This window comes from Anarrhichthys ocellatus, unplaced genomic scaffold (genome assembly GCF_004355925.1).
Source record: "Anarrhichthys ocellatus isolate YVR2014 unplaced genomic scaffold, GSC_Weel_1.0 scaffold78, whole genome shotgun sequence".
Lineage (NCBI taxonomy): Eukaryota > Metazoa > Chordata > Actinopteri > Perciformes > Anarhichadidae > Anarrhichthys > Anarrhichthys ocellatus.
The window spans coordinates 1,719,945-1,733,297 of record NW_022280108.1 but is presented as its reverse complement, the minus strand read 5'-3'; the positions used below and the strand labels follow the sequence as shown (position 1 = coordinate 1,733,297).

The 13,353-nt window shown below is 41.8% G+C and overlaps 1 protein-coding gene across 2 annotated transcripts in view; it reads left to right on the top strand.

The window, feature by feature from the left end:
* The window catches only part of tmem132e (transmembrane protein 132E), a 364,570-nt gene extending 354,303 nt beyond the window's left edge, over positions 1–10,267 (top strand). For both annotated transcript variants that reach the window (XM_031874112.1, XM_031874113.1), the window contains 2 exons: positions 959–1,153; positions 6,204–10,267. In XM_031874112.1, the coding sequence (XP_031729972.1) occupies positions 959–1,153; positions 6,204–7,274 (1,266 nt within the window). In that variant the 3' untranslated portion in view covers positions 7,275–10,267. The remainder of the gene's footprint in view (positions 1–958; positions 1,154–6,203) is intronic.
* The last annotated feature ends 3,086 nt before the right edge of the window (positions 10,268–13,353 follow it).

The following is a 13,353-nucleotide window of genomic DNA, read 5'->3' as shown; positions in this document are numbered from 1 at the left end:
GTGTGTGTGTGTGTGTGTGTGTGTGTGTGTGTGTGTGTGTGTGTGTGGGTGTGTGTGTGTGTGTTTATTAGGGGGTTTATTTTTAGATGACAAATTACATCACGCAAATGTACACGACAAATGATTGCACCAAAGTATGTGGTCATAGCAACTGGGTTTCTATATACAGTGTTAAGATAGAAACTACAACTTTATAATAATCATCATTAATAAATGGAATAAACTTTAGTTAATAGTTATTTTACTTTTCAAACGTGAACGTAACATCAGATTTAAGGTTTCTAATCATGTTTGGAGTTTGGGAGCAGAACTGTTTCCAGGTTTCGGTTGACGATGATTGGGGAAGCTTGTCTAACCCTTGACTGCTCCAGCTTAGCATGCTTGGTTGAAACTGGAGTTGGAAACTGCTTGGGATGAAGTTGGAAAAGATTTCCTTCATCTGACTCCGAGGACTAAGACCACTGCTTCGCTGAACGGCTCTCCTCTTTGTTCAAGTCCCTCGTGACCTCTGGTTCCGGTGGCAAAGTGAAATGATGATCTTTTAAAAGTGCTCAAAGTGCAGAGGCCCGGCAAACGACTGGGATTACCCGGAGATGTGAGCGCAGCTTCAAATAGTTTTGGTATTTCATGTGGTGACACTTAGATGGGCACAAGTGTTTCTGTTGAAGCGTCACTCTGAAAGCTTGCGCGTGGCTGCTTCACACTGGACCTCGTCGTCTGGTTGTTGATGGATTCCATCTCGAGTGTTTGTTTTTTCACCATGACAGACAGAGAGGCATTGACATATGGATCCAGGACGCGCTGGAACAAACAACAGCACAGAGCACTTTAATCCAAAATGGGTTTGTCATCGGCTTTATGAGCTTCAGAAAAACAATAAAGCTGTTGTCTCTCCTGGACTCAAACGATGTCCCTCCGTCATGTAGAGGCACAATAAAAGAGCATCTTCTCTCTGCAGGTGGAGTCTCCGCTGGCAGTGGATGCGGTGTTGGGAGAGTCTGCATTCTCGGTCACGGATGACAAGGTTTCCATCACAGAGATGCGTGTTCACGGCATCTCCGGCCTGACCCTGTCACTGCAGCCCAGCCCCGGGAACAGCCACACCATGGTGGCCAAGGCAACCGGCGTCCAGACGCTCATGGCTCCCAAGCAGGTATAACTCATCATCATCACGCAACAGTCGCTGTTTCAATCATGTTCCCTTCGCTGCTTCATATTAGTGGAGGAAGGATTAACTGAAGTGTTAAAACGGGGGAGACACTACGGGCAAAACCATCATCCTGCACTGAGATTTTAGGCTATTTAGAGATTATGGTGAAGGTAAGGGTGAAGTCTCCAGGGATGTAGATCAATGCAATGTCCTCCTAAAAAAATATCTTTCATGTGCGTCATTCTTTTCAAACTGCCACAATAAATGAATCAATAAATGTCAGGCTCTAGAATGCACTGTGAATACTCCAGGCAGCTTTGGTAGTCGGCAAAACACACAACACAGAATCGTAAAAATATGCAGGTGGCGCGACAACCCTTGCTCCATATTTATGAAGGCTGTGTGTGTGTGTGTGTGTGTGCGCTGATGGAGAAGTTAGCAGCAGACTACCTCAGGTAAATAACAAGCGCTCGGGCTACTTTCAAAGCACAAACTCAGACGGATGATAATGACGCTGGAGCCGAGTCGGCTGCATTTCACTGAAAAATTCATCCTAATTGGGGACTTTAGCTAAAAAGCTACCTCGTGAGTCAGCGCCTGTGTTGACTGTTGTTGTTCTGGCAGCACACATCATGTTCAAGACCTGTTCTGATTCAGGACATGAAACAACACATCAAAGCCTTTTTAAATCTCAGCAGCAGAATCAAATGAACCAATATTGTTCGAAATGTTTCAAAATCCTCCTTTAGGTTGGTGGACAAACAATAATGGATACGTAGATTTCAAGTGTTTGGAGATCAGAAAACTCAACATATTGCAAAACAGTATCTCTGTATCTGCTGCTCTGAAATGTCATTTAAATGAGTGATATACTTTTAATCTCTGATACGGTGCATAGCCAAAGGGCCAAGTTAAAATAGTATGATGTGATGTGTAAATCTGTACATATGTAAAGTTACAAATGACAGAAATATTGCTTTCTGTTCTGGGCGTGCTTCATGGGGAGATTCACCAGATGAATAGGGTTAAAGAATGAACTAATAGATATCCCCATGGATCTCCCCCAGTTGATTACTGACATTAGGACAATTATTATTTGTATTACAAGTTTTCTGAAATATGCAAATGGTGCATTCACTTATAAAATCATTTTCAGACATTTCCAGAACAGAAATGTGAACATTGGACAAGAGTTCAAAGGTCTTCTTTCATTTTATTGACATATTATAGTCAAAGGTTTTTACAGAAGGAATTCTGGATATCTCTTTGTATCAAAATACTAATAAATACTAAATGTTAAATATGCAAATGTGGTGTTAAGGCGCTTTGAGCAGTTGGAAGACCTATTCAAGTTCAGTCCATTTACCATTTAAATGTAAGATGTAAATCTGTAATTCTAATATTAAGATGTAACAAACAGAACGGGCAAAAGTGGTAAACATTTGGTTTCTGTGCCAAGAGGTTAAGACAGAGACAATTTCACTTAATGTGGTCGCCCTCTAGTATTTAAACTAGGATCTGTAATGTACATACAATGCAGATTATTAGAAAGATGCTCAAGCCATGTTCTAGTTTATTTTATTATTGAACATTCAAACAAACAGCAAGGCGCAGTTTGACCACCTCAGGTCTAAACGTAAAACCGTCGACCGTTCTATACATTTAACCACCGATCACCAAATGCAGTAGCGTGTACATGTAGTATTGCGGCTGCGTATGCCTCACTTACACTTAGTACTCAGTGTGTTTCCTTATTTCTGTCTCCAGAGTGGTGAGATGAAGTTTACTTGTAAATCCCCTCAGTGTCTCTATATCAACAAACAGGCACTAGTTTCACTTCTAAGTAATAAAATTATTTCTCAGCTAAATCTTTTAAGCTCCAGGCAGCCAGCATTGTTAGCAAGGACGCCAGATAAAGGCAGCTGCAGTGAACTAATAAGTATCCTTGGTGCTATTTTATTACAACCTTCATATTAACCAGGCCTGGCGTGAATACTTCTGATACGTCCAAATGCATCTCTCAGAAATGATTTCATTGCGAAGCAAGGAAGACGTCTGGGTGGAGAAAAGAAAGGCAGAATGTGTGCTCTTTCTTTGCCCATGTTTCTTCACACAGGAGTGAGGATCTCTGCAGTTTGCTGCCAGGAATTAATTGGCTGGCCAGCCGCAGCGAGGGAGAAGTGTGCGTGCGTCTGAGTCCTTTCCCTGCATTGCCCTTTCATTGGCCCGCAAGTTGCTAAAAATGCAACGACAAACACATCAAGCATCAGTGAGAGAGAAGCGAGCATTAAATTCCAATTTTTCTTGCTTTCCGCTTCTTGGCCACCTTGAAATTTAATTATTGTAATGTATTGTCCTAAGTGCTCTCCGGGGCCGGGCCATAAAAGGCAGCCAATTCCTCTGCCGGCAAAGCTCTCAGAGGAGTGCTGGAGCTATTTCAAACCATTTGATTCTGTTTCGCAGGAAAACTTTCCAAATGTCCTCTATTACTAGAAATGAATGAAACACATAAAATATGGACGGGGGGAGTCAGACAATCAAGGTCTCTTTGCATTATTCTGTGAGTTCAAGTCTTTCACAACTGAAGGCTTCAGTACTTGACGGTTCAACACAGACCTTTTTCTGTTGCAGTGACTTACTCACTGTCTCTGCTTAAATTAGCGACTTAATAAGGTACTTATGAATCTGGATCATGTTATTACATCTCAAGTTGATGCAAATTTCTCAGAATAATATTTCCAGGGGAGTGTTTTTCTGCATATGCATATTTTATAATGCAAGCTGTTTAATGTTCAATTTACATCCACATGTACGTTCCCTGATGCCATGAAGCACAAATCAGAGAGAAACCAAATGTAGGAAACTTCCTCCTAATGCACATTACTTCATGAAAATGCAGAGATTACTGTGGAAACCGTTTGGTAAACTAGATGCATGAAATGATATCGACAGATCCCTCTGGATCTCGTCGGGTCTTTGATGCCCCGGTCGCATTTTTATTTTCATTGAAAAAGTTTCTCTTTCTAGCAATGCTTAACTTTCCTGCATTGGATCGGCATTAAAAAAATGTGCCAATTGTTTTGTCAGTGTCAAAACACCCACTCTGCCTTTTTATGCCTCTTTTTATACCACTTTCGTGAATGGGATATCTCAGGAACGCCTGGAGGGAATTTCTTCAACTTCGGCATGAACGTCCACTTGGACTCGAGGGTGAACTGATAAGAATGTGATGGTCAAAGATCCCTGTGACCTCACAATACACATTTTTGTTCATAACTCAAGAAAGTATACGCTAATTTTGACAATTTCACAAGAATGTCTAAAAGGATAAAATGATGACGTGATGATATTTTGGACAGACATGGATGTAAACTGCAACATGGCTGGTTGGTGGAGAGTATATAGTTTCTCCCTATATCAGCTCTTTCGTAGCAGAGTCGTATTGAATGTATTATTTAAATCATCCATATCAAAGGCTGTCTTCACGCTTTCATGCTGAGATGATAGAGGTTTGGCTCTCAGTGGGATATCGTCACAACAGAGTTGGCTTCTCCCAAACTGGACCGAAGGGGCTTTTTGTCCTGAAAAGTCTGTGTGTGCATCTGCCCTTTGCAAAGAAAAAAGGAGCCGGAAATTGTCTGACTGTGTTTTGGAAGGAAATTGTTCCCTCTTTGTCAGCTCTCCTAACGGTTGGATGCCTACGTTTAAGCAAGCTGTGAACAAACGAGACCGTCAAACACAGCCTTCATTACATAGACGCACGCCAGTGTTGCAGGTTTACTCTGCGGCAGATGAATGTCATCAAGAAACCGCCGTGCAGGAATTCATCTTATCCGGTTCCGTAGAGGACTATAGACGGTGAAGAGTGATAGAAAATAGAAAATGAGGAGATCACACACAACAAACACAAAGAGACTGGACATGAGCTCGTCATTCGAAGCGCTGGCAGCTGCGTTATCTGTCTGTGCTGCAGAGCCGAGCTGTAGCCTTCAGGACAACTCACTCATTCCTGCCTCCGCGTTTGAAAGTGGCTTGCTGGTGTGCACATCAGAAAGCTTGTACCGAGCACGGGGTACTGCGGATATTCACCAATGCTCTGGAGATTTAGGTATTGGAGAAAGTCCACATCTTCAAAGGCTCAGTTGGGAACAGATATTCAAATCCCGGTCAATGCCACGAAGAAATGCCATCTGAGACATTGAAATATTCTGTTGATAGACATAAACACAAGGCAAAGTCACAGAATGTTTTTGTTATTTACTTTCAGAAATAATCAGCAAATATATGTAACGTTTCTGTTGGAGGGAGGGATTGTATTATTATCACCTTTGTCCTTCACGCTGTTCAAAAGTTTCCTGCCCGAAATTTGTCCCTCAACCTCATATGATTAGACAATGGGCCCCTGAGCAGTCATGCAAAAGGCTCCCACCATCTTTCCTTCGCACATTGTTTTGTCTGTCTTTGTTACCTTGTCTTTAGTTATTAGTGTCTCTTTGTCGTTGTGTTGCCTCTTTTTGTAGTACTTTTGTGTCTCTTTGTGTGTGTTTTATGTTTTATGGGGGTGTGGGGCATTCAATAATCTTTTGAAGTGTAAGAAAAAACCCGTGCTGCACCATTACTGGTAGACCTTTGAAACTCAGTACAGTTAAATTGAAGACATGTTGAACTTGTTTCTCCTTAGTGAGCATAATTTTCTCCATCAGTTTTTTTGGGCACACACACTAATTGGATTTTCTCTTACATTCAAAGCTCGGAGAGCAATTGATGCTCTGCAAAATCCTTAACGATCCTCATTTTAACTGTATTAGTACAGTAATCAACCCACTTTAATTGCAAAAGTTGTTCATAAAAGTCAAAGACAATTTTTCATTGCTTACCCTTTTTAAGGATAGTCATATAGCTACATTTCAATATGTTGAGACCTCAAGTAAATACAGCTTTTCTGTTGTGAACATTACAAAGCCAACAGTACCTAATAATCACAATCTAGTGATTTCTTCCCCTCTATTTACCATCCAATCTAAACTGTATTTTTCTCTTTGTTGTCTGATAGGAGGCCAGTTTGTCCATCTGGATGCTTTTCAGTGACAACACAGCTGCCACTCTGACTTACTTTGATCCTAAAGACTACAACCTTAATGCGTCCACACTGGATGACAGAGTTGTGTCGGTATCCCAGGAGCCTCAGCAACGCTGGCCTGTGCTGGTGGCAGAAGGGGAGGGCTCTGGTGAGATGGTGCGTTTAGAGATGACCATCTGTGAGGCCTGCCAGAAGACCAAACGCAAAAGCGTCATCGCATCTGCTGCAGTTTATGTCAAGGTCCGCTTTGGCCCAGAGGAAGATTCTGAGGAAGAGGCCACCACCGAGGGCGAGATAGAGCTGACACCCATTACCAGGCGTCCAATCATTGATCCGAACATCAGTGGAAGAATTTACGAGACGTCCAATGAGCAGCCTGCCAGCGTTCCCATAGATTACACCAATTTCCCCACCAGTAGCAACCAGGAGCGACCGACTGAGAGTGATGAGGAGGAGGAAGAAGACTTTGTGCATTCGCCTCGTAATATGACTGACCTTGAGATCGGCATGTATGCTCTTCTAGGAGTCTTCTGTCTGGCCATCTTAGTCTTTCTCATCAACTGCATCGTCTTCGTGCTCAAATACCGCCACAAGCGGATCCCGCCCGAGGGTCAGGCCAACATGGACCATTCCCACCACTGGGTGTTCCTGGGAAATGGCCAGCCACTGAGGGCCCAGTGTGATCTGTCACCACAGCAGGTAGAAAGTCCAAGTAACCCTCAGGAGGGCGTACAGACTTGCTGCCATGGGGACCACCACAGCAGTGGCAGCTCCCAGACTAGCGTTCAAAGTCAGGTGCACGGGCGGGGCGATGGCAGCTCTGGGGGCTCTACAAAGGAGAACGCCGAGGAGGCCAGTTCACCCACCTCCAAGCGCAAGAGAGTCAAGTTTACCACCTTTACCACCCTTCCCACAGAGGAGCTGCCCTATAACTCCATCCCCATTGCAGATGAAGAGGACATTCAGTGGGTTTGCCAGGATATGGGCTTTCAAGACCCCGAGGAACTGCATGATTACATGCGCAGAATAAAAGAAATAGCCTGAGATAAGAGATGCAGCGTGAAGCACAGCTCTCAGCATTCTAAAGAAACGTTATTACTATTTTTCTCTTTTTCACCTACGTGAAAGATAATTTTTCACAGACTAAAAGGCCAATTGTTGTTTTGGTTTAGGGTGTGTTCCATTTAGTTTGCACAGTGCTGTAATCTCATACACGCTCACACAGAGGAGAATGCAAGGAAGCCAAAGACTTGACCAGAGGATCTCAATCACTAGAGAAATCTGTGAATCTTGGCTAAAGGTAACATGTTTCACTGGGAATCTGAGCCACAGCCAGAGGTGAGAGCTGCTCCAGCGCTCTTATTTGATTTTAGAGAAAGCCTGATAAGGACAGGAATGTAGAGGAGGTTTGGTATTGGCTGTGCTTTTGCTGACTCAGTGGGACTCTGAAGTAATGTACCTACTCCAAACAAAGATGCCTTTGATGAACAAAAAACTGTCAAAGACTCTCATGAAAGCTACGTTTAAAAAAAATCATTTTATTTTTTGCCAAAGTAGAAAAAGCGTTCTTTTAATGGCGAAACTGTCTTCATTGTTGTTCTTGGTGCAGCACACTCATGATTTGTACTCATGTTCATTCCTTACATTTTTCTACAATTCATAGGTAGTCAAAAAGCAGTGCCCTACTACTAGTCCTCTTGGTCCTGAACAAATCTAATGCCTTATAAAAATGGTCACAGGTCACTTCTTATATCAGCGCGGACACCCTGTTTTCTCACTAAGGCTAGAGACGGTGTAATAAGATGTAAAGTACTGCAACTGATCTCCAGCATGAGGTCAAATTAGAAAAGAGCTTGTGTATTGTGAGGATCTCTAATGTTCTTTGCATGGAAGGGGATCTTGAGGCACAATCAACTTTTTTTCCAAATTTGTAAATGTTTGTATCATAATTATATAATCATTCATACACATGACTAAAGTAAATATGTTATCATGCATTTCACGCATGCCATGTCAGGCCTACATACATGCAGACATTCCTCTCTAGTATGTGTATATACCGTATCGAGGGACGAACGTTCAACGAGCTGCTCGGAGCTAGAAGAGCGGGAAACCAGTGGAAGTCTCCAAAATGTTACAGTCTCATGGTGAGTAGATGGTTCCCCTTTTTAACAAAGTGGAATCACATTTGACTGTTGAACATGAGGACTTTGCTATGCATCAGAATTGTAACAGATGTTATCTTTTGATGATCTATTTGTCCTCTTCAAGTTGTGTTGCCCTCTAGCCTTTGGGACGATTAAAAACTTAAAATGTACTAGTTGGAAACATTCTCACTGAACACAAGATCCTCTCCAGGAAATGTCACGCACCCAAAGAGAATATCACTGAATAAATTATTGATTTTGCTGTATCTTTTTAAATCATGGCCATCCCATGTTTTCATGTTGTTTTTGAAACACACTCCACTGTAGTCCCTATTTAGTTTATTCCAGACCAGTGAACTCACATCTGGAGGTCACAGATTTGCTTGGACGGGGCAACAGACCTGTAGCAAAGACATCAGTTGTGTTGCTACTGGCAGATGAGCTGCGTGGACGGCGTGGGTGTGGTTGTGACGACGCGTTAAAGTATCTCAGGAAGCTGATTGGCTTCACTGACAAATCAAAGTGATTGAAAACAGCACAGCTAGGCAGCGAACCTGCCGTCTTCTGCAGTGTTAGTTGCTGCTCTGAGAAGTTGAGGGTTTACTGACTTGGGGTTTTAAACGACAATAAAGCAGAAAAGGGAAATATCTGTTGGGTTTAGAAAGAGCATAGAATATCTCAAGTGGTATTTCAACCAAAACATTGCGAGGCAGCCAGAAAAATAGTTGGTGAGAGCATGACGACTACAGAGCTACTAGTATTTTTAGTTACGGTTGCCCTGTAAGCGAAGAGTATGTTTTTTTAGTAGACGATTGGAGATGACTCTTAAAAGTCGATGTTATTCAAGCTCTGATCTCACATAAAACAAGTTATTTTCAGGACTAATGAAGCAACCATGTGATAAAAAATTAGTTTCATCAGTCACTTTCATTTAGTACTGTTTACTGCATCTAAGGGCTTGGATTTTACTTTTATGTTAACTGACTGATTTTGGTGGAAACTAACTTGCTCCCTCTGTGGTTATAATGAGCTTAAGTTCTATATGTCACTCAAAACTGTCACTCAAACATTTTATCACCATCCTTTCTGCTTTTTCTGCCCCCACAGCCATATTAAAGACCCAATCCAGAATTGTTCTCCCCGAGGCAGCGCTGTATAAAACATCTTTATATTTGACGCAAAAACACTGAATTAGACGTGTTGTATATTTAATGTGAAGATCTGTTTCCTCAGCTCCTGATTGGCCATGTGTGACTGCAAAACACAAGTGTGAAGATGGAAATGGTTTTCTTGCAGCAACATTGTAAATACTGGAGCAAAGCAGGATATAACGTTTCTCCTATCTGGAAGTTGCAATGAGATTATTTTCCATCAGTAAACCACACCTACATTGAATATTCTACATGTACATAGATCCACATTTGATCCTGGATTGGGACTTTAAGGATTTGGTTCACTGCATGCCCTCTCTTTGTTCCATGTGGTTGAAATGAATAATGACCTGATTCGAGTGTTTAATAATATTCAATTTGTGTTAACATCTAACGACGAGATGAGACTTTACTTTTGACAGTCCAAGCCCGTCCTTCAGCCACAGCATCAACATGACTCGCCATGAAATTGAGAGTAGCAGCAGCTTCAATCTGAACCTTAAATGATGCTTTCTCAGGATGAATGTAGGATTCTGAACTAAACCTGGCTGTTCAGTGTTAATGTGGTCAGCCCAATCTGATGACACTACTATGGCAGATTAAGTATCTAATAGCAGCTTCACACACTGTTTTGATAGAGGGTTTATCTTTTTCCCGTTGATTTACTGACACAGTATGTAAATATGTCGCCCGCGTCTCAAAAAACATTTTATTTTTCACAGAATTCTGACATCCTACTTCCCCTTCCTCTGTGCATTCTAAGTTTTTTTTGTAATTCTGCTTTGGTGACGGTGTGGTGCACATATTGCTCATTTTGTATTTTTTTCAAGCTGCTAATAGAAACTTAGTCTTTTTACAACATGTAACCGAACTTCTTGAATTGTACCTTTATGCCCCCCTCCCCCACCCTCTGGAAAACTGTGCACGATGTGCATGGCTCAGTCAGCTGTGCCAAGTACCCACAACACTCACAGTAATATGTTAATGTACAGAGCACTGTTCAATTTCCTGTATTCTCTTGAAAATAAACCCTTGTATTTTCCCGTTATATGTAAAGTACTAAAGAAAATGCAATACACAAAATGACATTGTGTCATTTTTACTTCACCCACCAGAGTTTAGTTCAGCGTGATGTCGACTGTAAGTCAGCAAGGAATTCCTTTCATATCAATCAGCTCGGGCACTTCACAAGAGGACTGGCACGAACATCTCAAACATGTCGGATTTATACAGTGTGTGAATGTAATGATTATAATTGATGGTTTATTCAAACTTCCATTCGTCACCAGATATTTAAACATTGCTGGTAAAGGACATCAAGAAAAGAGAGGTTTATAACATAAGAGTATTTTAGTTTTTTGAATTTTAAAGGTGCAATATAAGGGATTCAGAACAGTAACAAAGCAGCAACTAGTAGCTAAGTGTGCATTTCTAACATGTGAGTGTGACCCACTAGTTAGCTCACGTTTGCTGCTTTGCGCTGGGCTTGTATGGCGGTTACAGCAGATTATAGTAGAAGCGTAGCCCCCACTCAGGTAAACACTGTTAGCTCTGTCAGCACTGTTGTTAGCACTGTTGGCGCTGTTAGCTGTGAGCCGGTTAAGCGTCGTCATGTTGACAGCCGTTGACCAATAGAAATGCTCCCCAATCTTAAATGGAGCACCTTTAGAGGTGTGATGTGTACGATCTGGCCAGAAATTTAGTTTAAATCATTCAAACAATCAACTAACATTATCAAAATGATGTGAAGAGGGTACAGTTCTAACGTTATGACAAATACGTCAATGTATTGTGCTGCAGAGATATCGTACTACTTTCTTGTAATACCACTTGTTCCTCGAGAGACGATAGCGAGTCAGAAGCCGAAGACGGTTTGCAGTCAGCTGGAATTCAGCCGTCGCAAACCCCCAGCAGGTCTGATCCCGAGGACCGCCACGACCAGCCCGCTCTCCTTCCAGCGAGGTTGACTCCTGGCCACGGGGAGGAAGAGATGAAGTTGCGGATTGTTTTCTTGGTTCTGCCACTTAACATAAAATCCAAAAAAACAACACAGGAATAACACGAGAAGATTAAAGGAAGCGTGTTATTTTTTAAGTTACAGCAGTTTAGTTGAATTTGAGTATTCTTCTGCTGCTGTTAGTTAATATACAGTATATAATATATGTATATATATACTATATATACATATATTTTTGTAACTGATAACTGTAAGTGTAGAATGTATGGACCCAGTATAGAGGTGAAATGCTGCCCCCTATCTGTTTAAAGCAGGTGTCTAGGCATTCCACATGTACCTTTAACTACACCTTTGCCGATGCATGTGTCCCTGCCACGGTTGATCAGCTCCTGGCTTGAGTCCTACGAGTGTTTGAAGTCTGTGGATCATTCATGTTCGCCCCTCGCTGTGCCGAGTCTGAACGCCCCCTCATTGCATTCGCTGGCAATTCCTGCAGCGACGTAGAGATCCTGCTGAGAGATGGGTGTGTACACTGTACCACAAATCTACTCATCCAGCAGCTCTCGGGCCACAGAAATCCATACTTGGATCCGTTTGCTTGAAGTCTGGAGTGTTTACTCCTTTAGTTCACTTCGTTTGGGCAGCTGAGATCAAAGCCTTTTGAACTCGGGTAAGGCACACAGGTCATTAGGAGAGATTTAGTGGGTTTGTGGGGCCGAGGAGACAGATGCTTACAGCTGATAGCCGCTGGCAAAGACTTGCAGTGTGGAAAGATCTTCACACTCATAGTCTTGTCTGGGGAAACAGTATTTATCTAATGGCAGAAATCACAAGTGATAGCTCATCAAAATATGATCAGCTGCTTTGGATTTCATACATTCAAAACTGGTACTTAAAGTATACAACACAGTCAATAAAAACACATTTTTCATTATTTTAGGAGTTGTGTAAAATACAATGTCTTCAGGCTTATTTGCATCCAGAACAAACAAGGCTTATACTGACGAGTCATTGTCTGGGCCACATTCAGTTTTCTTGAAACATCCTTAATAAGTGGAAATCTATCAGACGTATAAATGTGACAGAAAAACGTATGTAGGAAAAATTAAATAATAATCGCTCATCATTCTCTCAGTTAAGATACTTTCATCTGTATCAATATAATTAGAAACTCCTGTAATAAAAATATAAAGACACACAGTCATAGCCAGTCTCACACACGCTCCACGTGTAGCATGAGAAGGTCACAATGCAACAATGTGGATGTACATCTCCTGAGAGGTTAAACCTTAAACGGCAGAAAGACTTCTCAAACTGGTCAAATGTAAAGAAATCGTACATTTTATTTTCATATGCAAAATACAATATACTCAGTGACAACTAAAATTAATTAATTTAATTAATTAATTAATTAAACTTAGTGCTGTATGACGATGCATAAACTTAGACACTACTGCCAAAAATATTGTGTTTTCAGGCACTGGACGTCAGTGGAAGGTGTTTATTACTGACGTTCAGTGTGCATTTACAATCTAAATGCAGGAGTCAGTGTTGTGTTGTATTTCCCTCTTGTAGAAACAGTCCGTGGAGCATGCGGTCGTGTCATCTGGTCATTTCGTGCTCTAGTGGTTATCTATCTCGGCTGATCCACTTAACTTACACATTTGATGCTCGGACAAACAGTCTGAGTGCACCTCTGGTAATAACAGGACTTGTCTGGTTTAACATGTTATTTTTTCTGATGCCGTGTGTCAGTGGCATCTCAGCACTGCAATAGATTCTGCCTCAGTGGTAATTAGTTTCAACATGCAGTGCAGGGGTGACTCAGAGTGGATCAATCTGCAGGCCCTCTGAGATCACACCAGCCA